Source organism: Bombyx mori, chromosome 8 (assembly GCF_030269925.1).
Source record: "Bombyx mori chromosome 8, ASM3026992v2".
NCBI lineage: Eukaryota > Metazoa > Arthropoda > Insecta > Lepidoptera > Bombycidae > Bombyx > Bombyx mori.
The window spans coordinates 5,584,472-5,611,638 of record NC_085114.1 but is presented as its reverse complement, the minus strand read 5'-3'; the positions used below and the strand labels follow the sequence as shown (position 1 = coordinate 5,611,638).

The window sequence follows — 27,167 nt, the reverse complement described above, 5'->3', positions numbered from 1 at the left end:
GTAAGGAGTTTCGAAACACAAAATCAACATACGCTATCATTAATGTCCATTTTTTATTCATAGCTGACCTACTAGTGCCTGCATCAACCGCTCCCCGACTTATATTAATAACTTGACCTCTGAAGCCTGTTTGGAAGCATTATAATTTACTGTTTACGCATTCATCGATATCGTATATGGATAATAGACGCTATGCCTAGGAGCCTTCTTTGAAATTAAAACGGCCGCGAAGTTTTAACTACATCAGATGATTTTCGTGCGTACGCAAATAATAGAATCAAAGTCAATATATACCATATTTCATAGGGTATTTATTGTCTTACGGCTAGCCCACCTTTTAAATCGCTACATATGTTTGCTTCGCTGCAGAAATACACCGGATTGTAGTACCTACTCGTGTGGGCTCACAATACGTACTGACCCATAAATCCGCAATTTTTGTGGGATTCTTTTATTTAGTACTAGCTGACCCGGCAGATTTCGTAGTGCCTCAATCGATAAATAAAAGATCTAAACTTTTGTATAAAATAAACTTAAAACAAACCAAAGGAATCCGTCGGACGGGAGACACATCAAACAAAATTGTTATTTTTATTTAATTCCGAGCATTTTCACATTTATCTACCTTTTAAAACTTTTCTGGACTTCCACAAATAATTCAAGACCAAAATTATCCAAATTGGTCCAACCGTTCTCGAGTTTTAGCGAGACTAACGAACAGCAATTCATTTTTATATATATTTATTCCATACTATTCTCATGTCGAGTTGGATATACCTAGTCAGGTCATAAATTCTGTCACATGTTTAATGTAAAATAATTGAAACAAGTTTATTCATTATGTAACCATTCATATACCAAAATGAACTTAATAAAACATGGATTCTTATGACACTAAAGTTTATTCAAAACGACCTCCGTGATTTTGAATACAGGCCTTCAATCTGCGCGGCCAGTCGTCTATCGCAGCACGAACGAGGTCCATGTCAATATCGGCGGCTGCCTTAATCAAGGATGTCTTGAGTGACTCCAAATTGGGATGAGGCTTTGAGCACGCCTTTTCCTCCAAGTGTTGCCATATCTTGTAATCTAACGGATTCAAATCTGGACTGGAGGAGGGCCAGTCTTCGTGCCGGATGAAGTCGATTTCACGCGCCGCCAGCCAGTCTTGTGTGCTCTTCGCTCTATAAGCTGGCGCCGAATCTTGTTGGAATACCCAGTGCCTGTTATTGAACATGGTATGAGAAACAGGTTCCACAAGGTTCGTCAGGACTGTATTTTGATACACAACTGCATTCGTTTTTACACCTTTCTCACAAAAATGTACCTCTGTTAAGCCCCAATAAGAAACTCCCAACCATACCATGAGCGAGGATGGAAAATGACCTCGTTGGACACGCGGAATACGGTTGCTCGCTTCTTCACTACTATGTGCGTACACCTTATCAATTTGCTTGTTGTAGCTCTCTTCTACGGTAAAAAATTTTTCATCCGAAAAAAGAATTTCCCGATATTTTTTTCCCGCGTACCGCTTCAACAAAGCGCGGCATCTCTTCAGTCTCAGGTCCATTAGACGAGCATTCAAACGATGTCCTATTTTTCTTCGATATGCCCGAAGCCCTAAGTCTTCATTTAACACCCTTTTCACCGTGGTTCTGCTTAACCCCATCTGAAGGGCCAACAGTTTCTGCTTACGTTTGGGATTTCTTTGAATTCGCGCCTTCACAGCTTTTATCACTGCTGGAGTCCTAACAGACCGAGGGCGACCACTTCTTGACCTGTCATCTGCACTAGAGTCTTCATTGTATCGTTTGATGGTACGATAAACGAATCTTTTGGTTATATTAAAAATTTTCAGTATGTTAAATATTTGAATTGGCGCGTAACCGCAACGATGCAACGCAATAACTGCAACACGGTCTTCTTTAAGCGTCCACTCCATATTTAAAAATGAGTAAAATTCTAAAAGTATACGCTTTTATTTTCATGAACAATTCGAAATTCGAATTCAATAAGCTTTTTTGTGGCCAGCATTCTAAAAGAAAAGTTTTTACTGTGTGACAATACTTATGACCTGACTAGTTATATCCAAAGGAAATAAGGAAAACACTATGATTACGTTTTTAAACGATTTTATTGTACTTACGCCATTGATTTAAATATACTTACGCTTTCAGAAATGCTTTTATTGTTTCAAACATTCTCTCGAAGCTTTCAAATGAAGGTATCTATAATATGCTCGGGTGAACACATAAAGCTATGTGGGCGGTGAACTCATTTAAGCATCTCAGAAATAAAGAATCAATTCTTTTCACATTACAGAAATAAATTGCTATGTCCAAATAGAATAACAGACTTTTTATATTTATATAGATATAAATATTTTAAAGTAAAAGGAAGAACAAGTTTTATGTTAGTGTTTTTTTTAATTACATATAAAAAATATATTTATATAATAATATGTATCTGATTAAGCTATTATATGTATGTAATAAAATGATTGTAAAGTGTAATAATTGGTCTTATTAGTTTTAATGAAAGTGTTCTCAAAAATTGATATAATACGGCATATGAAAGAAAATTTTATTTTAGGAAAGAAAAAATATCCAAAAAATGAAATGTACAAGAGGGTTTCCTTATAATTAGTACGAAAGAAAAAGAAAAATAACAAAGACTCTGTTTTTATTTAATTGAAATCGTTTAAGCGAAAGTATAAATTATTTTCCTTTGAAAATTCATAAATTTTTCTGTAAAATTTACTTTCCCATTCTCTTTGTAAGTCCAAATTGTCATCAATGATTTTTTTATCCCTAATTACGTTTATCAAATCTAATAAGTTCTAGCATTATCTAAAGCCATGTCACGCTTTCATTTCTACAAGCTCATGGCCTACCTGATATTAAGTGTTGCTATGGCCGATGTTAGGAAAGTCTCGCAGGCCTGACCTGATCAAGGCAGACGAGTTAACTCGTCGCGTTCGTAATAAAGATATAACCAAAGCAATATTATGCACATAAGTATCTTAATAATCAGGATTTTTTGGAACCAGTAGTTTATCTATAGCAATTGTCAATAAAATCTTCAAAAGAAATTAACATTATTATGAAATGAATCATAAGTAATTTATGAACAATGAAACATATTAATATTATCTTCATAATTCGTATTTAGTTTTTATACTTTTTTAAGTGGATTTCATAGAATTATTGATTTTAAGTGTTCAAATCTTATCACACGATGGTGTTCAAAATTTGTATCTATTTCTTTGAGAGCTCATTGAAAAGTTATTTTAAGCCAGCTTAGAAGTCAGTACACGTGACTCAACGGAGTTAGTTTTACTGTATCGGAAATCAAGCAATATTATAAAAAAAGAATATTAATTTTAAGTTTTATTCGAGGTATAAAGGAAATAAAACTGGAGGTTTCGCAACAACCCACGGTCATTTGGTAACGTGCGAACTTATTGTGGTACACTTCATTCACGGTTGTTTGCATAAGATCTAGTGTATTGCGCAAACGAACGCTCTGAGATCGTGGTCAATGAATGATAAAAAATATGTTATTTTTGTACGTTATTACAAAGTTAAGTCGTACACTGTGTGCATTACTAATAAAAATCTTACGTTACGGACATTTTTTCCCGGTTAGGGTACCCCTCCGCATCGTACCATAAGGAACTTCGTTCCAATATTTTGTGTCCACTTTTTATTTACACAACGTTAGTAGAATATATTATCGAAAAAAATAATACGGGTGCAACGTAATGTTAGAAAGTTAAACAATACAACAATATTAAGAAATTTAATCTTATGAAGTTTCAGTTACGCCAGCAATTGTATTCAATTCGTGTAGAAATACCGAATTAATTAGAAACATAATAACATTTACAAAAAAAAAACCGTATACACAACAGACCCTTAGAGAAAAAGATACACTTAAAAAACTCGAAGACTATTATTATAATAATACTAGCAAACATTATAATATACAAAAAACATCATGAAGAAGTTACATACTACAAATTATGATTGATATTTAAATACTATGACCATTCTCATACTCACTTCGATGTAGATTAGGATTTTTTTCTTACAATTTCATTGGCTTTAATTCAAAGGGGACCTTAATTAGATAGGACTAATAAGTGTAAAAAATTATTTAAAATTCAATGAAATTCCGTTCGGATTTCAATATGAATTGAAATAAATAGGTATATGGTGGCATTATGAAGGAATTTCCTGTGAACAATAATCCTGACAGCATTTGTAAAAAAATTTGACATGACTAAAATTTTTCAAAAGTAATTGAGATGTGTTGACCAATTAATATAATCGACATATAAAAGTCGTAAAATCAATAAGTAATTAACAACAACGCAACACACAACATTCGACATAGTATGAAAATAGTCTTTTAAAATACATTTATGAATATAAACATCGTAGAAACCTTAATTATATAACCATACACATTTCAACACACGCACATCACAACAGATAATGTGGGTTAGGGGTTCGAAGATGCCTTCAATAACAATGATTCCTCATCTGAATGAAATGGGTAATACAAATGTCTAAAATACCAATATGATTTTTATTGGAACCTAGTGGAAGCGTCTCGCTGTTAGCAATTCGTCTTTTCGCATTAAAAGTGTAAAATTTCCAAAAATATTCGAAATCGAGTTAATATGCGGAATCATTTGGTATCACCAGTATTTTTCTCACAAATACAATGTCAAAAGAGCGTAGTTTAGTTTTAATTTTTTTTGTTTACCTATTTTGTGACTACTATTAACAAAATTAATACATAATTTTATCTTATTTTAAAAGACAGATAATGTAACTGGTAAAAATTAAAAAATAAATGTTGCAAAGATAATTGATATTAAAAATATGTTAAAAATATGTTAAGCCTTTGCTCTCCTGTAAAATTTAGTAAGTTTTCAGATTATACATTCTTAATGCGAGAAGACGAATTATGCAATTATTACCAAATAGGAAAACATTGTTACTGAAAAACTACAAAGCATCTTCGTTAAATATAATTTTACAAAAATACTTTCACATTGAACAACTTGTATAACATCCAAAATACATTTAAACAAACTGTTCACTTTTCACCTACTGTATCAAAATTACATTTAAGATTAGGATTTGAATATGATATTAATTTACATGAGTAAGATTAATAAAATACACAGTAATACAGTAGGAGGCACATATCAAACGAAATATTTACTTTCATTTTAAGTTGTGAAGCTTATAGAATAAGATAAGGGAAGGATTCTCACGTTTTGGGAAACCAGTAACAGTGTAACGCCACATCACTTAAGTAATAAGTAATTTATTTAATCAAACATCAACGACATCATTTGCTCACTTGACAAACTATATCGATATACACACTATTTAAAGGGATCCAGCCCTTGTATTCATCAGAATACGACAAAAAACATTCGGTAATCCATTCAATATATATCAGGATATATGTACTCCATTCGGTGCTAACTATATAATATAATATACTAGCTTTTCTATAAAATGGAGAAAGCGCGTTATATACCTCGAGTACTCCACCGCATTACAACGGCCGCGCTTAGAGGAGGTACTCTCATTGTTCGGGTTTATCGAACGAAGTATTCGGTGTACTTTCTACTTTTTTAAGTACTATCTTGAAAGTGAACGTGTGTTTTGGAGACACCGATGCTGGTCTGGGTGTCGGTGGAGATCGCGGTGGTGGTTCAGGAGGAACTTCCGAACGGGTTCTCACACGTCTCGGTGGGTTGCGAGCAATAGGTGCCGATAAGGGCTCCTTTGGCCTCTGTGGAGACAAACGATTCGGTGACAAACGACCTGGCGAAGGATCTGGTGAGCTCGGAGGTAACATCAATGGTGGAAGATTGGCACACGGAGAGCCTCTTGAACCGCGACGCTCTTTTAATCCCATTGGAGGAGGTGGCGAAGCTGGAGTGTCATCTTCGGCAGCTGCAACCACGACTACTGGCTCCGTCCTAGCTAATGGTTGCTTAGATTCAGTACTATCGGATGTAATTGATCTCCTGAAGTAATTTAGTCCGTTTTCGATTTCAGCTAAAGCACGTCTCACGAACGGAAAACTTTCCGATAGTTCAGACGTAGACTTACGTACAGGAAATTCTGTATCACTATCGCGCTTTTTTGGCCGGCATCGTTCGAAAGTCGCATCGCCGGACGCACCTACAGTTTCCGACACTTGTCTCGTTAACGCGGCATGCTTAATAGAGTCCGACTTGGAGCGTGGCTCTCGAGTTTTCGGCGTTGGTGAACGACGATCACCGAACTTTTTACTAGCTGCGCGCTTTATAGAGGAGAATAGTCCAAATTTCTCCGGCATTTTTTCCGGCGCCGGTAAAGGAGTGGGTGGAGGAATGTGAGGAGCAGTGGAAGGTCCAGGGACGGGATCGGGCGCGGGACGGGGGAGGTTCGCCTCGCGTTAGTTGTGCCGAGAGTCTGAAGACGGAACATCGCTCGAGCCGGTGGAGGAGAGGGTGGTGTTGGACCCGTAGGGATCCATTGACGACTGCACAGACATCGACCGGCCGGCTCGTCGAATTCTCGCTGGAGACAGTTTCCCTGGATCTACGCTAGCGGGGTCTGCCTGCAACAAGAGTGTTTTAAAAATCGTTCACAAAATGAAATTCTACGAAGCCGTTCATTCGTGAATCATTAAAACAATTGGTAAAGTCAGCCAGAAGCAAAACTACTAGCAGGTGAATATTATATTGGTTTTAAAAGCCAAATCAGTATAATCGAAAATCGTACCTGATACGCCAAAGCGTTCATGATAATGGAATACGGTACCAAGCCCAGCGGATGCACTTCCCTCATGAGAACATTCGCTGGAATTCTATGGAACTGTATGTATTCCAAGAAATTCCCAATGACGTCTTTCAATGATGTGTTTTGGTTCGTGTCGCAAAATTTTTTGCCCCACATAAGTGCTGCCTGAAAATGTATGAACGCCATTTTAAATTGTTGGTTTTTTAAATCGATCGATTTATTTATTTATTGTTAATATAGAAGTAGAAACAATCATAATTTGCATCTGTGCTTGAACTAGGTGATAAAACCTGTATTTTAAGCAGCAGTGCTCTTCATACAAAGAATACAACAGCTTTACTTCAAATATGTAAACAAAAATACAAAATCAATAAATAAAAATTAAACTGAAATTCATGGATTGCATAAAAGTGACAAAATGTGAGCTTAAAAATATAACAATTAACAAAAAATATAGAAATGAGTGTATTAATGTACCCTCTGTGTGTAATGAGTCTGAACATGAGTGAGTGTAAGAGGGTGTGTGTGGGTGTAGTCAAAAACATTAAATAAGTTTAGTGGTATTCGCATTATTATGTTATTAAGTTTTTCAGTAACAGCTTAATACCCGACGTCTATAAGCAACCCGTATACAAAAAGTTTATGAAAATAAGTATTGAAATTTCTTTATAAAAAATTACATGCCTGAAATTTGGTGAATTCATCCGCTCGGAGTTCATCTCTTGCTAGGATCAATCTGACAACATGTTGAGGAAGAAGCGTGAAGGATCCCAAGTTTAATACCTCATTGCCATGCTCATCGACGAATTCTAGAACCTAAATATTTATAATTCGATTTTATCGCTTTCTTTAAAGTTTTTATAAAATATAGCTGACCCGGCAAACTTCGTAGTGCCTCAATCGATAAATAAAAGACCCAAGCTTTTGTAAAAAATAAACTTAAAATAAACAAAAAGAATCCGTCCGACGGGGAACACATCAAAGGAAAAACAAAATTGTTATTTTTATTTAATTCCGGGCACATTCATATTTATCTACCTTTTAAACCTTCTCTGGACTTCCACAAATAATTTAAGACCAAAATTAGCCGAATCGGTCAAGCCGTTCTCGAGTTTTAGCGAGACTAACGAACAGCAATGCATTTTTATATATACAGCAGACTAGCCGTACTCGCCCGCTTCGCTGGGCATTTAAAATTAACATTATTATTTATTGTCAATATTATTAGGGAGTCCAACACTCATATAAATATTGACCTATACATTAAGTACATGTATTTCCTACACGGATACCAAGTTTCAAGTCAATCGAATGCATGGTTTAGTAGTTATAACGGAACATCCTTAAAAAACACTGTAGATTTATATATTAGTATAGACTTGATATGAATACTTAATGAAGAGCTTTTGTAAAGCTTCGTGACCAAGCTTACCATCGATGTCTCAATCGTATTAAATAGAAGCGGATATCAAACCAGAAACTATAGCTTTGTAATAATCACGAACTTAGTACCGATTTTGAAAACAGATTCTATATAAAATCTTGTGAATACAAAATAATAAATGCTTCTGAGATTCCTAAATTTACTATAACAGAAAACAACATAAATTTTATAAAATAAACGAAATTATTGAAATCAGTTAAATCTGCACAAATGGTAGCGATGACTAGGAAATATAGATCTGACTAAGAAGCATTAGCACTGAATTTATTATTATTATTATTATATTTTATTGCTTAGACGGGTGGACGATCTCACAGCCCACCTGGTGTTAAGTGGTTGCTGGAGCCCATAGAACGCTCCAACGTAAATGTGCCACCCACCTTGAGATATAAGTTCTAAGGTCTCAGTATAGCTACAACGGCTGCCCTACCCTTCAAACCGAAACGCATAACTGCTTCACGGCAGAAATAGGCGGGTGGTACCTACCCGTGCGGAATCACAAGAGGTCCTGCCACCAGTAAATGTCCTACCATGAGTAAAACTTACCTTCTGGACCAGCGACTTCGTGCACTTATATTGTATGTAACGCTCGGCCGAAGCTAGTAATGCGCATACAGTATCCACGGTGATACAGCACTGTACGAAACCAGCGCAAGCTCGTCGCAGCTCATCCAAGCCGTAGTAATCAGCCGCATTCATAACTCCTGGAATTAAAATAAAATATGAATTTCATTGGATTGAAACCACGTGACGGGTGCCTTAATCTGCTTAATTAATTTACAATATTATAAATAAATAATATTGTTACGCCGGTAAGAGTAACGCCATCTAGCGCCGAATAGTCGAACGAATATCGAAGGATCCAGAATGCTCGAGAAGTACAACGCCATTTATTGACAGATAGCGGAAACTACGACTAGAGGTGTGGAATATTTTCGATAATTCTAGGGATGAGGTATCGGCTATAAAAGCGTTGTAGGGATGGCACGCAGTCAGTCAGTAATCGGAACTACTCGAAGCGAAACAGCGAACGGATCACCTGAAGCGAAGCGGAACAAGCGAATTGAGAGTTTAAAAGTATTTGTGAAGTGTTTGAGTGTTTTAAGTGTTGAATACAGTTTTTAAGTTGTACTTTGGTGAAATTTTATTTATCCCGAACCCTCAGTGCGTAACAATATTATGGGTGGAATATTCGCGACATCATAATTTCCAATTTTAATTGGTGCTAATATAGATACTTCACAGATCCATCAACGGGATCAAAATCACAGCGCGAATAGCGTCACGTAATTTGAAATTTGAACCTTAAGACTTGATTGCTTAATTTTATAGCCCAATAGATCTTTTGTAACATTAGTAGTCTATGGTCAAGACTAGGGTCTTAACAATAAAATTTTTACACTTATTGCTAAGCTATTTTACAAATTATTTGTGGGGTTTACATATCTATGTCAGAGCCAATAAACACAACCTGATTTTCTAATTAAAGTTTGCGTAACGCAAAAGTTAACTTTCAATAAGTACACGGTTATTAATTTTAAATTTACTTAATTAGCAATTTCAATATTCGATTATAATTAATGAGGTTGAATAATTTGAACAACATTTCAACATGAAGTTTGAGCCTTCGCTTGTTTGCTAAAGTTCTGAAATTTATTCAAAGTTACGGAAAATGAGATTTATTAATTAAATTGCTTGTTTACAGCGAACAAATTAGCTTTCGTAAAAAAAATACAAAGAGTGTAAAAAATGGAAACTAAATAATTCAATATGAACAAAACATGTCAACAGATCGGTAATAATAAAATATGAAATAAGTTTTTTTTTATCAATGTTCATTACGGCAGACGTTATTAATAAATCGAGTGCTTATGATTTCTCCCAATCTAATAAAGAGATATTATATCGAAAACAGCACTTGATATACGAGTATGATATCATTTTTTTGTTAGAGAAGAAATCTCTATATATAAAAATGAATTGCTGTTCGTTAGTCTCGCTAAAACTCGAGAACGGCTGGACCGATTTAGCTAATTTTGGTCTTGAATTATTTGTGGAAGTCCAGAGAAGGTTTAAAAGGTAGATAAACATGAGAATGCTCGGAATTTAATTAAAAATAACCATTTTGTTTTCCCTTTGATGTGTCCTTCGATGGATTCCTTTTGTTTGTTTTAAGTTTATTTTATACAAATGTTTAGGTATTTTTAAGGCACTACGAAGTCTGCCGGGTATATAATATAATATAGTATATAATATATTTTGTTGTCATCGTATGATTAAGACTGAAATAACACCTATTCTACGCTTGTTCCAGTTTTCTATTTATTAACATGAGTATACAGTAAAAATGGAGACTTTAGAACTCATGTCTCAAGAACTTCTTGATATCTGTTTCATGAGTAATCCATTTAAGTGTATTATATGCATTATTTATCTGCAATTAATGTTGTAACTTACGAAAAGCCAGTAATGTACCAGTTATATTTGTAGTAAAATCCGTTCTTAATTTTTTTTTTATTTTGAAGGGAAATATGCCATTGACAAGGCAATGTTTGACTTCTACGAGTTCACTATCTCGTAGAAGGAGACGGTGGAACGAGAGAGGCAGAGCTCAGCCCTCTTCGCACCAATCCGTCACCGCTTGTGGCCGGGGGGCCCGCCTCCGGGCCCTGTAGGAGACAACCTACTCCCTGGTGAAGGTTACAGGGCCTCTTAAGCCGAATTTACATTACGAAATTAGTGGCGTGAAATTAATTTCGTGACATTAGTTTTACCAACAGTTTCACGTGTAATTTAATACTTTCGTAATGCTTGCATTAATTTCATGCATGTAAATTAGTTTCGTGCCCTGCGCGATTTTTTGGTGAAATTAGTGTCATGCAACTAATTTCATAGTGTAGACGCGACGCGAAAGGGCCTGCGCTTTGCGGACGTGTGTATTGTTAGTTCGGACGCGCTTCAAGCGTTGAAAATGGCAAACCAATGATGGAGTACAGAAAAAAATATAGATCTTATTAATGAATATTAATGAGAAGGGTCCCGAAACACCTATAGTAAAAAATCAAAATTATCTTCACTCATTCGAAAATAGTTTTTATAACTCTCAGGATCTTCATCTGCTAATTCAGAGACTAACTTCATTGCACCTAAATGCCTTCTTGTTGACCATCCTCGAATCTACCAACTTTTTTTTTTCTTGATAGTCTTTTTTTAAGTTTATAGGTATATAAGCATTTCTTTAGCTACATTGAATATAGCAAATTATAGCTTTGCTGCTGAAGGCGCCATGGTTACTGCGATACTGTGGCTTTCGCGACACTAATTTTTTAACGAAATTACTTTCGCATATATCGAAACTACTTTCGTGAAACTGAGCTCAACATGCATGACACTAATTTCGTAATGTAAACTCGGCATTACGGGTAGCGCCGCGAGTCTGACTGTATTGTTGACCGCGGCTACCCCCTAATCTGACCGGATTCTAATCCCGAGCGTAAATCGGACATCTGGTGAAAGAATACAAGGGGAGTTGTTTGGACACCTTGTATGACGTTCTGGACACAGCCCAAAGAAAAAGCCAATGTCACCCTTAATGAATAGGCACTAAAGCCCATGTGTATCACGCATAGTGTATAAACTAGTACCTTGAGAAACGAGACCTTACTAATCCGTCAATATTTGAAGACAACGCGTTTATACTTTACTGGTATATTACTTTTTACTGGTGGTAGGACCTCTTGTGAGTCCGCACGGGTAGGTACCACCGCCCCGCCTATTTCTGCCGTGAAGCAGTAATGCGTTTCGGTTTGAAGGGTGGGGCAGCCGTTGTAACTGTACTGAGTCCTTAGAACTTATATCTCAAGGTGGGTGCGCATTTACGTTGTGGATGTCTATGGGGTCCAGCAACCACTTAACATCAGGTGGGCTGTGAGCTCGTCCACCCATCTAAGCAATAAAAAAAAAACTTTTAACCAATTTTTTCGCAAATTAAAAAAACCCCTTCGTTTTGCTTCATCGATCTAAAATTCATTAAAACCGGCGCCCCACAGTATTCGTCAGGTCGTCGGACTAAACTGAACGCTGATTCAATTTTCGATATAACGTCAAACGTCGGTATGGGTAAACGAATTTGCTGGTGACAGTGGAAATGTAATTTCAAATGTACCCATTTAGAACAAAATTGATCGTTTTATTGGCTTCGTTCGGGTTTTGTTATTTACAGTGTGCATAATTGATGCTGTACTTCTAACATCAATATGAACAGTGTATGGTAATTACAAAAAAATAATCTTAAGGTTCTGCTCAATAAGTTGATTTTTTAATACGTTTTTATTAGCTTCAGACGTATATTATGTATGTAACGAAATCTTTGAACATGATTTTGACCCCCTTCAAAACATCGGATTAACTCGAAATTTGGTATACTTATTAAGGACCGATGACAATTCAATACTTAAAAAAAAATCAAATCCTTAAAAAAGTGTAAAAAAAATTATTTTATTTTAAAAAAAGCGTGGGGTACATGGTATCAGTAGTTATCAATATTTTATGAACAGATATGAGTAGAAGGGTTATTTTGATAATATCCTGAAAAGCACCCCACCCTTTTTCTACAATAAAATCATTTTTTCTTACACTATTTTTAATTCAAATTTATTTTCTATTTTTCAGTTGGATTTTCTATAAAAGTGTATTTTTTTAGTTTTTTTAAACTATTATTTATTTTTACCGTAGCATACGTAGGCTAAATGGCAAAGGGCTGAAAACCATAGATGCCAAGCGGTGAACATCCTCGTCTAATTGACATGTTATGGTCAAAGTTCCAATAGCATTGGAATATTTTATATTTTACAATTATAATAATATTATATACAAATGAAACATAGAATTTATGTCGCAAAATGGTGGGCGATTAATGATAAAAATTGGATAAAACGCTTTCGATTTCACAAGAAATTTAATTTGAAAGTTACTTAGTAATCTATATACATCTAACTAGAGTATTCACTTACAATTTATTTCTTTGTTTGATCGTTTTAAAAAAAAAAATCTCTCTAGTCATTCAACAGTGAATAAATTGACAGAATCCATTCTGATAAGGTTTATTTTGAATAAAGGTAAAACCTTGGAAAATGTAGTAAAATGCTTGAAATTGAATTGAAATTAATTTGAAAAATTATTCCATCCATTGATTTATAAATAAAACAAAGAAAATCACTTACCCAGAAGAGTTCTTGGTTGAAGAGTAACACATCCGGTATGGATATACTCGATTAGTTGACGAAAAACGTCCGGTTCAAATTCTTCGATTATTAAGGTCTGATGTTGCTGAGCAGAAGGCTTGAAAAAGCACAAAAATTTAAATATAAAATATTTAGAAAAAAAAATACGAGACTTTCGGTGAAAACATTTTAAATGTTCAAAGGCTTATAGAATTTTTTGGGTGTACTACATAAAAACATAAAAAAAGGAAAAGTATCTTCAAAATATCTTAAATGCTCAAAGGCTTATTAGATTGCTTAGAGTGAACTATACAAAAATATTTAAAAAATGAACAAGAATTTATTTTAAAACATCTTAAATGTTCAATCACAAAATATTTAATGTAATATTATCCGCAACGACAGAAAATTTGAAAAGAACCTGTTCGCATATTTATTTAAATATATTCAATGAGCGATCGATGTCTCGTTTACTCTCAGAGATTGCCGAATAAACTCGGAAAACCAATTATGGTAATTTCGTAATAAAGAATTCTCTAAGCTCGTGAACAAAAAACGAATACAGGCTTAAACACAAATACATGCTTAACGAGGCTACAATAACAATTTTATGTATAAATAATATGTACATTAATGAAACAGAGTTTATACAAGATATGAAGGAGAAAAGTAATAGTTATAAAAATTCCAATTTTTCGAAAAATAAATTTACAGGTCTGTATAGGAACAAACATGCAATATATATGTATATAAAGTTACAAAAAAAATGAACCAACTTTTTCGAATGAAGGAAAACAACGCATCTACAAACACGCAGAAGTATATTAATTATGAGTATTAGAAAAGTGTAATATTTATAAAACTTTGAACGCTGACAGTTGAAACCAACGAGACAAGTGCCTTTAGACGTCGATAATTTAGTTTTTACCTCTTGTATAGGTGCCAATTGCTGCGCGAAACTTGATCTCTGCATTAAACATAGTAAAAACGCGTTAACATTTTCCAAAATAAAAATGTTTTCCATTTACACCGAACCCCTTAGTTGTTAAACTTATTCTCCTTTTGAATGTGAACGTTTCCGATGTTTTAATGAGAGCGCATTCGTTTGAGTGAAATTTTGCAACTGTCTAGCTTTGTTTTGATAAAAAGTAACCATAGCTTCAAAAAAAAAAACAGGAAATTCTATCATTCATTCGAAGTTTAAAATATATTATCCAGACATATTGACAACACGAACAGTGGTTCTATTGGATTGTAATCAGCTGGGTTTCGTTCTAAAGGTTCGAATCTTTCGTTATTCAATAGAATAAGTTTCTGATGTTTTAATGAGAGCTCATTTGTTTGAGTGAAATTTTGTAACTGTCTAGCTTTGTTTTGATAAAAAGTGACCACAGCTTCAAAATAGCTTCAAAAAAAAGAAAGGAAATTCTATCATTCATTCGAAGTTTGAAATATACTATCCAGACACGTTGACAACACGAACAGTGGTTCTATTGGATTGTAATCAGCTGGTTTTGGTTCTAAAGGTTCGAAACTTTCGTTATTCAATAGAATAAGTGTCTGATGTTTTAATGAGAGCTCATTTGTTTGAGTGAAATTTTGTAACTGTCTAGCTTTTTTTTGATAAAAAGTGACCACAGCTTCAAAATAGCTTCAAAAAAATAAAGAAAATTTTATCTTTCTATCGTTCGAAGTTTGAAATATATTATCCAGACATGTTGATAACACGAGAACTGGTTCTAATAGATTGTAATCAGATGGTTTTGATTCTAAAGGTTCGAATCTTTTGTTATTTAATTGAAGAAGTTTACGGGATAGTGCGAGGTAATATATTATCGAATCCGTTCAATGATAATGGTAGGTTTGGTATAGGCTATTGGTATAAACAAATTCATCATTCACACATTATCAAGATGAAGGACAGTTGCATTCCTAGCATACAGTGTTTATTCGTTTTGAAAATTTTCATCTTACCTGCTGTGCTGCATTTTGTAGATTCAGAAGAGGCTCCGAGGAACGTTTCAAGAATAATCTTAGCTTGTTCTCTCTTGGTCCTGGTTCCTTCTTTCTCTGAGGACTTGGAGCTTGATATAGCATTTTTTGGAAGACTCTAAAGATAAAATTTAAAGTTCAATCCATTAGATATTCTTAAAAATATTTTTTAGTAAATTTTATTAATCTTGCAGTTATAAAAAGGGGCTAATTTGCTTCCTGAAACATTTCAAAGTCGATGAGCGAGAGCAATACTCTTTCAGCCCACTGAGTTTCTCGCCGGATCTTCTCAGTGGGTCGCGTTTCCGATCCGGTGGTAGATTCTGCGAAGCACTGCTCTTGCTAGGGTCAGTGTTAGCATCACTCCGGTTTGAGCCCCGTGAGCTCACCTACTAGTTAAGGTTACGCTGAAGTAGCCTCTCAAGGCTATCAGCTTAGGTAGGATTAAAAAATATATATTTTTTTTATTCGATGGGCAGTCTGGATACTTTAACAATAAGAATAAAAACCTACAATATTTGTTATTTATTCACGTTAAATGCTCACGTAAGTCAGTGCCCACAAATGAATAACATTAGTGCTTTATCAAAACGTACTTTGGAAATCGCAATGTTTACTCTATCTTCAACCTACAAGACAAATAGATTCTTGCGACTCCCGCTAACATCGGTCTTTACAAAGGAATGCTTCACAGCTCTTTGTTTTACAAACAATTTTCAACACCCTTTTTCGGGTAAAAGGTATTTTCTGTTTTGCGCTAAAAGTATTCTTTTCTGTTAAAGTAAACGTTTGCTTCAGTAATACTTGTATATAAAGGCTGATTTTTAACGAATATGAAAATGTTTTTATCGGCAAGAGGACGTCTTTGAAGTGAAAATTGAAAGGATAATTATATTTAAAATCATAATAGCCAACCAAACACTTTAAATAATACATAACCAATGGGAACAGTAGCAAACCGTATCTACGTAAAAACTGGCCGGATATTTCCTGGTCATCGTTTTCGTCGAACCCCTCGCTTACGACGAAGGGCTCGGCGAGTAAATTGACCCAAAGACACAGCCTACTGAGTTTCTCACCGGACTTTCTCAGTGGGTCGTGTTTCTGATCCGGTGGTAGATTCTGCGAAGCACGGCTCTTGCTAGGGTTCGTGTTAGCAACATTGTCAGGTTTGAGCCCCGTGAGCTCACCTACTAGCCCGGCGACGCTGACATGGTCTCCCTAGACCATCAGCTTAGGTAGAAAAAAAAACTGTTTTAAAACAGTAAAAGGATCTTTACTAGTGGTAGGACCTCTTGTGGGTCCGCACGGGTAGGTACCACCTCCCTGCCTATTTCAGCCGTGAAGGAGTAATGCGTTTCGGTTTGAAGGGTGGGGCAGCCGTTGTAACTATACTGAGACCTTAGAACTTATATCTCAAGGTGCGTGGCGCGTTTATGTACCAGGTGGGCTGTGAGCTCAATCACTCATCTAAGCAATAAAAAAAAGGATATATTTGAAAATAAGATATGATATTTTGTAGATTACCTGCTCCTTGCCGCCAGGACCGCTTTCACAGCACAAACGGGCTCCCTGGTGTCTCCCACCAGGAAGGTGACGTCACAGAGCTCAGGCATCGACGCCAGGAACTTCATGTCCTCCGCCAGCCCGCTCTTGTTCTCGAAGGTGCTGAGGTCAGGCTGCGCCTCCATAGCCGCTAACGCCCCACTTCTCATTGACGACTGAATATATAGAAAAAGAAATTATAAATTATTGTTGTACTAGTGCGATCTAGCCCTTAGCTTATTTAAATTTGAATATATCCATTGATATATCCAATTTTTGGATTTACAATTACAAACTTATAAAAATCTATCATGAAACATTCACAGCTCAGAAATTGATAAAAAATCATTCATTATTGACTTCCCTCTGACTTCAGCCACATATCTCAATCAGGAAAGCGACATTCTAGATTGTGGGTTACCCGTCGGAATTTGTGAGATTGTGAATTGAGAATTTTAAAGTGTTCTGTCTGTGTTCTAAGATACAGATAAATACAGTTCTAAGTTGTAGGTACTTCGGTGGAACATTTATTTATCACGAGCCCCAGCGTGTAACAATATTAATTTGGAATCAAAATACGTCTAATATTTTTTACTTCGAAGTTCTTATGTAGCTCAGGTCTTCCGTGGCTCTGTCACAATAAAAGTTTTTCGATTAATTGTCCAAAATACATTTACTACAGTTTATTAATACTCCATCAATTATTTTCCATCAATTTCATATAAAAGGTCGGTCATGAACGCGTTCGTAAATGGAAATGCTTTTATTGTTAATTATTCCGAGTTGAACGGACACAGGTGACCTGTTGTTCTGTATTAAAAAAAATGATAATTAAGTTTGTACAATCCCAATATTGCGTTTACAAAGTAAAAATACATCGCATTTCAATTTACTTAAAAAAATGTGCAAATTGTAAGCTTTCAGTTCATTTCAAAACCAATAATTGATTTTCAGGATTGGTATCTTGCTCTATACATAAAAATTATCTGTGTACACCTAATAAACAATTATTAATCACAAGTTTCAATTAATTATTGTAAGCAGACCACAAATTCACTACGGCTATTATTATTGGTAGTACTAGTAGTGGTTATTATTGTAGTCTGGTATTAATTTCGAATAAGTATGATATACAAAGAAATTCAGTAGTTAAGTAAGTACTCAAAATTTAGTTTTTAATACATTTTTATTAGCTTCAGACGTATGTATGTTTGTAACGGAATCTTTGAACATAAAAAAAGCGTGGGATGCATGGTATCAGTAGTTATAAATATTTTATGAACAGATACCTATGAGTTTCTACTCAGGATATTATCAAAATAACCCTTCTGGGTTATTATCAAAATAACCCTTCTGGGTTATTTTGAAAAGCACCCCACGCTTTTTTACAATAAAATCATTTTATCTTACACTATTTTTAATTCAAACTTATTAAAATTTATTTTCTATTTTTTAGTTGGATTTTCTATAAAAGCGTATTTTGTTAGTTCTTTTAAACTATTATTTATTTATACATAATATCATAACCCTTTTACAACTTACAATCAAATTATTAGTATCCTAAAAAATGTTTAATACGACACCTCAATATGATATCTTAAAAGGTTCTTTTATTTTATTTTTTCGAAGATGACAAATGTGCTATGTAATACTAGATTTTTCCTATCATTATGCGAATGACACGGAAAAGCTGGGGTTCGAAGCTCCGCTCTCGGAATTTTATTGGTCCTCAAATTGAAAGCTCAAGGATATTATGTGCGTAATATTTTTATTGCTATTAAATTCAGTAATGGAATTTTATTAAGCGTTCGCTTACGACAAAGATTAATTTGAAACTATTACCATAATTTTCATATACGATATTGAGATTAGCAATACTATGAACTCTGCCAGTGCAGCTAACTGTTAATTTATAAATATTACGAGTAAAAGAACTACCTAGTTTTCAATTTCTTAATCACGTAGATATTTTATTAAAACTACCTGTAATCTAGACAGACCAAACGCCGATTTATGTCCTATTTTACTGACGAGAAATAGCACAGTATAAATGTCATTAACTGTATTCCTTGAGACGCGAAATAAATGTTTTTAAACTATCTATCCAAAGTCCGCACGGGTAGGTACCACCGCCCCGCCTATTTCTGCCGTGAAGCAGTAATGCGTTTCGGTTTGAAGGGTGGGGCAGCTGTTGTAACTATACTGAGACCTTAGAACTTATCTCAAGGTGTGTGGCGCATTTACGTTGTAGATGTCTATGGGCTCCAGTGACCACTTAACACCAGGTGGGCTGTGAGCTCGTCCACACATCCAAGCAATAAAAAAAAAAAATTAATAAAGTCGAACAAAGTTTTTAATTAAATCACATGGATCAAAGACAAAATGTGACTTCTAAACATTGTTTGAATAATCTAAGTAAACCGTCTTGCAATATCCAATATGTACGGATCACTGATCTTTCAAACATTCGGATTCCTTGACGACGGTTTCGAAGATTCAATTAGTTAGATATAAATCGCTGTGACGTGAAATTGATTTAAGGATCATAGCATGTTTAGTGGTCTACAATATAAATTAAGTTATCTTAAGTTTTTGAATGTGAGATGAAATTATGATTTACTCAGAGCTGTGTGCTAGAATTGGATGCGCATAGACCGAGGTTGAAATACGGGGAAATACATAGAAGAATTTACATTAATGGTGGTAGGACGTCTTGTGAGCCCAAACGGGTAGGTACCACCAATCTGCCTATTTCTGGCGTGAAACAGTAAAGCGTTTGCTTTTGAAGGGTAGGACAACCGTTGTACTGTAAAAACTGAGGCCTAGACTTAGTGAGACGTAGTCCATGGGCTCCGGTGACCACTTAACACCAGGCGGGTTGTGAGCTTGTCCACCCAACTTAACAATAAAAAACAAAAAAAAAGATGAAGGAGAAAAAGTTTTAAGGAGATTTTAGATTTAGAAAAGAATTAACATTAAAAATTAGCAAGAGCGTAATGAACAAAAAATATTAAGCAAAAGAATGTATAGTTAACAAAATCAGTTGCTAAAGTTGATTGGTACATTTCTCAAACGCATTATTGTTATCCTGCTACTGTAATTACGAACGTGGTAATTAAAAATTAGCCTATATGTATATTACTACGACTAAAATAAATATACTCACTTCGTCCAAACTAAAATGTCTCGTAATAGTGATGTCCATGATGTATTTATTATCTTTTTATTATGTTATTAAAAAATGTTAAATAGAGAAAAAAAAGTTAATTTAGTTCCGAAGCGACGTCCGACCCTACCGACTCCCGAACGACGACTGTCACGAAATAGGAAATGAAAGTGCCGTCGTTCCGAAAGTCCTCGCTGAAAATGGGATGCGGTACAAGTCTAGAGAGAATAAGCGCATTAATGAAATTGAAATTATATTTATTTAAATTATACATAATATTATGTGGTTTTAGCGTTTGGTCATCAAATCGAAATTTCACTGTTTTTCGAAACGTTTTAACTAAGGCCTAGATAATATTTTAAAACTATATAGTTTCATTTATATATTGACGTGTAATCCATGCAAGTAGCTAGAGGAAAATAAATAAAAGCCAGCAGGTAAAATGGTAGAGATGTTTCATAATAAGTTTCTAGTAACAGTGGCTGAGATTGCCTTTTTTAATTCAATAGTCAGTTTAACGGCCGTCTGGTGTAGTGGTAAGTGACATGGTCACTACACAAGGGGGTCGCGGGTTCGAATCCCGCCAAGGGAGGATATTCGTATGATAAATACAAAAATGTCTTTTCCCGGGTTAAGGATGTATATTAAATATATTTATGTGTATAATAAAAATATTACATTTATTTCCGTTATCTGGTACCTGTAACACAAGTTCTTTACGAACTTACCACGGGACCAGTTAACGTGGCGTGATTGTTAGTAAATATTTATTATTACTAAAGGTCCCGCAGTAGTCGAAATTCGACTATAATTAATTGATATTGTAAGTTTGTACACTACTACGATTGTATTTTATACTTCTATAATCACAAATTTCGCCAAGACTACTCTATAAAAAATATTAACAAAGACAAACAATATTTAATCTCAATTTGACAACAGACGTCAAGAATAAAAGTTTGACAATAAATAGTATGCATGCGTGTGTGCGTCAAATACATGGTATGTAGTGTGTCTAATGCTTTCTTTATTGATTTAATGTATCATTTATGCATTATTTTTTAAAAAAATTAGCATTGTGCACTTCTTCTCTATATTCTCTATAAGTGTGGAAAATTTCATACTCCTCCGTCCGCGCAATTTTCGTAAAAAGGGATACAAAGTTTTCGCTTCACGTATTAATATATAGATTATTATAATCAATTAATCAATAGTCAATAGTCAATAGTCAAAGTGCCTCACTGCTAATGAGAGCATTGACGAGGCATCGACCACGTAGCACGTGTTGCTATGTGCACGCCGTCGTCCGACTTAAGATAATTTTGCTCGGGTGCCTAATACTTTTCCTCGTGGCTGTATAAGGTGGGAGACTCAACAAAGTAATTGTAATATGCCTTGCTTGACTTTGGTGTAATCGACGCATAGATAAAAATCAAGATATGCGAGCTCCAAAATAAAAATACTACTGATCTCAAATTTATAGATTTTTTTTTCGAAAAGCTACTGTACCGTGGACTGGAGTATTTGGTACCTACATAATTGATCCTGGGTTTTACTCATTCCTGTCTATTATGGGCACAACACAGATAAATAGCCCAGCTTCGACCGTTTTGTGGAAAATCTTTATATTACCATATAAAAAAAAAACCAGAGAAAACATGAAACATAGCAATCCAATATTTTATATGAAAAATAAATATGTAACTTCAGTACATGAGAATGATTCTCAATATTTTGAATTGGTAAAATCTCTTTTGAATTGTTCCAAATTCATTGGCGCGAATCAAACATTTTCTTTTCAGCTTCTCTCTGTCGGAGGTGAAGAGAAAGAAATCGCCCATGCCAAACGAAAGACAGCTTGCCTGGCAATCGATTTTCGATAAGTTTGTTTATGCTACTTTAGACACAATTTTTATAAACGTCTACGTAATAACAATAACTATTATGTTTAGATATTTAGGCGTTACTATTTTTCTATACTTTTTTAAAAACAAAGTTGTTCAATTAAATATAATAATATATAGTATTTCGTTTCAAAGAACTAAACGTCTCAAGTCTTCTTTTAAGACAGCTATTCAAATAAATTTTATCTCAATTACTTTTACGATTTAATTTCGCGATTATTATTTTATTATTATTCCCAACGAAGTCCCGAAGGGCTTTTCAGTTTCACCAGGACAGATGGGCCAGCACAGGCTCAGCTATGAGGCATCCCTTCTTGGATTTGTGCTAACAGTTGCCCGTGCGCCTCCGAAGGAGACCTAACAACTCAAGGGCAGATCATTCGCGAATGAATCTTTATGGGATATTGGTGGTTACTTAATGCCCACAGTAGAATTATACGCGTGTGAATACTTATAACATTATATTATATTATAACATATTTAATTAACATATAACCTAACATATTTTTTATTGCTTATATGGGTGGACGAGCTTACAGCTCACCTGGTGTTAAGTGGTTACTCGAGCCCATAGACATCTACAACGTAAATGCGCCACCCACCTTGAGATATAAGTTCTAAGGTCTCAAGTATAGTTACAACGGCTGCCCTACCATTCAAACCGAAAGGCCTTACTGCTTCACGGCAGAAATAGGCAGGGTGGTGGTACCTACCCGTGCGGACTCACAAGAGGTCCTACCACTGGTAAAGATCCTTTTACTGTTTTAAAACAGTTTTTTTTCCTATCTAAGCTGATGGTCTAGAAAAACCACGTCAGCGCCGCTGGGCTGGTAGGTGAGTTCACGGGCCTCAAACCTGACGATGTTACTAACGCCAACCCTAGAAAGAGCCGCAGAACCTACCACCGGATCAGAAACGCGACCCACTGAGAAGATCCGGCGAGAAACTCAGTGGGCTGTGTCTGTGGGTTAATTTACTCGCCGAGCCCTTCGTCGCAAGTGACGGGTTCGACGAGAACGATGACCGGGAAATATCCGGCCATTTTTTACGTAGATACGGGTTGCTACTGTACTATATTGATCAGGTATAATAAATAGTGTTTGGCTGGCTATTATGATTTTAAATATGATTGTCCTTTCAATTTTTAATTCAAAGACGTCCTCTTGCCGATTAAAACATTTTCACGTTCGTTAAAAATCAGCATTTACATTATGTAATGTAATGACGCAAATTATAATTTTGCGGGTTTGTTTTTTATTACACGATGTTATTCCTTCACCGTGGAAGTCAATCGTGAACATTTGTTGAGCACGTATTTCATTAGAATAATTGGTACCCACCTGGGATTCGAACGCCGGTGCATCGACCAACACGAATGCACCGGTCGTCTTATCCTTTAGGCCACGACAACTTCAACGATATTTAATTAACATAAACATATTATATACTTATAACATATTTAAGATCTGCTCATGGCCACACTTTAACTAACTAACTAAACCTTGACAACCACGTCGCTACAAATAAAAGCGATTCGGAATCTGTTGATTCGAGAAGGGAACAGCACGAGGCCCGCGATCGTGTTATCACAAGATCAATCCTTAGAGCGAACTTTGTCCGCGATGCCATTGTATCGAGGCTTTTGTTTTGTTTTGAAATGTTTTTTACTGAAGAAAACCTGAAGGGAGACGGTAGGTACACGAAATACCTTTGGCGAAATAAAAATTGATGAAGGAATATTTTGTAACAAAATCAAACAGATTTTTTTTTAAGTTTGCGTAAGAACTTTTGATTGGGCGTAATGTGGTCCGCACTGATAGACACTACTACCCTAACCGTTTCTGCCGTAAAATACTTATGCGTTCCGATTTAAAGGGTGGGGCAGCCGTTATATAATATAATTGAGACTGCCATCACATGTTTCAATAGTACGGTGTGATTTCTGCAGGCTCTGGTGATCATTATTTACTAGGTGAGCTCGTCGTCACCAATCTGTCCAATTAGAAAAACCTTTACGTATTTCCTTGAACGAGGGCAATGATATTCATGCTGTGGTTTTGTTTTTCGTAAAGAGCATTGTATTGATGATCGAGCTGTTTCATTATTCATTTGAGAGTTATAAGTCATGTCTCAAGGTAACAGTTACGATGTGGCGTATCCACTATATGCATTTTTTTTTGTCAGGTGGAAATCGCCGGACTTCCGTCCTCCATTCCCAGAGAAGTCCGATGGAATTTCGGAGTTGAACTGACTAAAACCTCCTATCGCTCAACAACCCGCATCCGAACCTCGCATGAGACAGAACTCATGAAAAGGCAAAGGGGGGAAGGTGAAGTGCTTAGTGCGGAACACATCCCCCCCATTACCCTCCCCGGTGGGCAGGCTATCCGAAACCCGCTTAGATAACGCCGGTTAAAGTGGGTTATCCTACCGAATATCCTGCTGAGTCAGAAATAGCGTGGGTCGAGGATAGCCGACCTTCCATCACCCGGATGCTCTTGCGTAAAACGAGTGCAGAACAGCTTGCACGTCGTCTCCTTAGCCCCATGTGAGGGGGACCCGAAACACTTAGAGGGCCAGGGCTTGAGCGACATCCGCCTCCCTGGCCCTCGCTCGACGACGGCGGGCCTGTGCGTCTCTCACGCGCCCCCACCGCCTCCTTCTGCGAGATGGTGCACTCGCAGAAGTCGAACCATATACACCTTAGACCGTTTCTCTATCAGAACAATAAAGTACTATCAACATTACTTGCAGGACATATCTCTTAAAAATATAATTTAAAATATAAATTTGCAAATACAATTTTCTTCTTGGAACATTACTTATAATGAGTCAATTTCCACTAGCACGTGCGAATTCGGTGGCGAATGTAGGACGTGGCGTGGCTACTGACACGTCACTTGGCAACACATTCGATGGTCAATATTGATTTTATGTGAACGATAAAGAACTAGAGATAGCTCCCAAAAATTATAGAGCTGCACTTTACAAAATTACGAACACGATTTCGATACACATATTCGATTAACTTAATTTTGTGTTTCCGATTTTTAATGTAATTTATTTCAATTGAAAAACTTTATAGAACAGAGCGTCTTTATAATCAATTAAATATTGGCTTAATTGAATTCATTTTCGATGGCGGATTTTCTAAAAAAAAACATAGTTATGAAACTCTCTTATTGTTTGGACTGTAAATAATTGCTTTTTATCATTGTAGACTGATTTTTAGTTTTCAATTACACATAAAATATATCATGTATAAGAGAAATGTCTTATATGAAAATATAAAAGTATATAATGTCTGTCGTAAATATATTAAATGTATATAAGAAAATTGAACTTATAACTAATATTTAAATCAAATGTTTCACTTATAAGTTAAGTTAGGTTATAATTTCTTTTATGAATAAAATTTTCTTGACGATTGATAAATTGGTCTTTAGTCTTTTTTTCCCATGAACAATACTTCGGTATAACTAACGCTACACCGCTCTTAAATAAGACCCAATGCTTTTCAAGGGCACGAGAGTATGAACGCGCAAAACTCTCATTACATCTGTAGCTACTCAGAAATAAACTTACAATAATAGAAACAGAAACCTGAATTTTGTTTTGTAATTAGGACTTCTTAAATCGACACTATCGAACACATAATTTTACAAACGGCCAGACTACGACAAGCCAGATGATACGCCCACGTATCTGTCTGGAGTAAACGCCTACGTCTCGATTGCATGTCTACAGATACAACTGCTATCATATTATAACCATAATAAACAGTTTTTTTTGCTCACCTATTGATGTGGCTCTTCTAAACAAATTATCTTCTCAATGCTAGTCGAAACAATTGCAAATTCGGCGCTATGAAAGTATACGAACTTCACGAATTAATGAATCATCGTATTAACGAGCAATAAAACAATATTGATGGAACGAAGGCGATCGGTGTTTTTAGTTAAAATTACGTGAGACTAAGAGAAACGTAAGATATATTTGGAATATTTGATAGATTTAGAAATACAGAAAACCGCTATGTACACAACAACGGGAGTGCGATAGTGCGCAAGCGTAATTTCTAATTTGCCGGGCGCATGCTCGTTACGGATATCAATATGACGCCGAGCCGGTAGAAGGTCGCCGCTCAATGGATGAAGGTGAATTCCATATGAATGAATTTGAGCTTATTGCAATACTGTGTCGTCTTCGCGATTATTCGACATAAGTTTCAGACTGCAAGGTCATTACCATTTTGATTTCGAAGTATGTTAGCAACTTTATCGGTCTTGTGACCGCAGCTAAAAGACTAATTAATTTAATTTAATTAATTTGAGCATTTCGATCATTTGCAGAGCTTCTCGCGCGATCATCTTAGGGGGTAGCGATTCAGATCCGGTGGTAGTTTCAGCGAAGCACTGCTATTGCTAGGGCTAGTGCTAGGAAGTCCTCTTGAGTGGAACTCCGTGAGCTCACTTATTAAGCCGCGTGTAGCTAGAATAGCCCCTTAGGCCACTAGCGATTAGGTAGGGAGAAAAAAATAGATGTCTGAAAGTCGCTTAGCCTTTCTTTAACGAGAACTTCTTAAGCTTGGGTACATTTTATTGTTTAACTAAGTTGAGGTGACAAACTGTCTTGATTATTTCTAGAGTCCTTAATTAAGACAACATGAACATTAGAGACTTAGTCATAATAATATCAGTAGACTCAGCTTCTCTTCAGATCAGAACGCATGCCACTTCGTTGTAAAAATGATGAGATAAGTGGTACCCAAGCACGTTGCTTATCATATCTATCGACAAAACGGAACTTCAAAGCTTATCAACAGCATCTCGCTATACGAATGTACCTCAAAAATAGCCAAAGCAAAACCTCAGAAACAAAGAACTGAAGTAGTAATTTTCTACTATTTTATTGCGTTTTTATTATACCTGAAAATCTATTTCACTGTGTATATCTGAAGATAAAAGTTGACTTTTGATATTCCAAAAGTTATTAAAAGTGACATCTGGCAGATTTAGATGAAACTTCATCGCCCACTACGTTTCTTAGTACATTAATTCTATAGTATGGATTAAA

General features: G+C 35.5%; 1 protein-coding gene across 5 annotated transcripts; it reads right to left on the bottom strand.

Annotated features, from left to right (window-relative positions):
- Nucleotides 1-3,786: 3,786 nt before the first annotated feature.
- On the bottom strand, nucleotides 3,787-26,188 carry LOC101738926 (serine-enriched protein). Of its 5 annotated transcripts, none has more exons than XM_062669690.1 (9): nucleotides 25,889-26,188; nucleotides 17,004-17,197; nucleotides 15,459-15,594; nucleotides 14,413-14,451; nucleotides 13,485-13,602; nucleotides 8,809-8,966; nucleotides 7,499-7,634; nucleotides 6,801-6,979; nucleotides 3,787-6,636 (listed from the first exon to the last, which is right to left on the bottom strand). In XM_062669690.1, exons 2-9 carry the CDS (start codon nucleotides 17,189-17,191, stop codon nucleotides 6,472-6,474), a joined length of 1,119 nt encoding a protein of 372 aa, XP_062525674.1. In that variant the 5' UTR covers nucleotides 17,192-17,197; nucleotides 25,889-26,188; the 3' UTR covers nucleotides 3,787-6,471. The 5 variants fall into 5 exon arrangements, with proteins under 5 accessions (XP_062525674.1, XP_062525672.1, XP_062525675.1 ...); XM_062669688.1 differs by lacking the exon at nucleotides 25,889-26,188 and adding an exon at nucleotides 20,188-20,332; XM_062669691.1 differs by lacking the exon at nucleotides 25,889-26,188 and adding an exon at nucleotides 20,188-20,332 and having other exon boundaries at nucleotides 3,787-6,632.
- Between the last annotated feature and the right edge of the window lie 979 nt (nucleotides 26,189-27,167).

Excerpts from the sequence above, each read along its gene's own strand:
- LOC101738926 (XM_062669688.1), bottom strand. The coding sequence starts at position 20,226 with ATGGACATCACTATTACGAGACATTTTAGTTTGGACGAA. Across the intron at positions 15,595-17,003 it reads GTCCTGGCGGCAAGGAGCAG|AGTCTTCCAAAAAATGCTAT; the intron begins GTAATCTACAAA and ends TTTTATCTTTAG. Across the intron at positions 6,980-7,498 it reads ATTCACCAAATTTCAGGCAT|CACTTATGTGGGGCAAAAAA; the intron begins GTAATTTTTTAT and ends ATTTTCAGGCAG.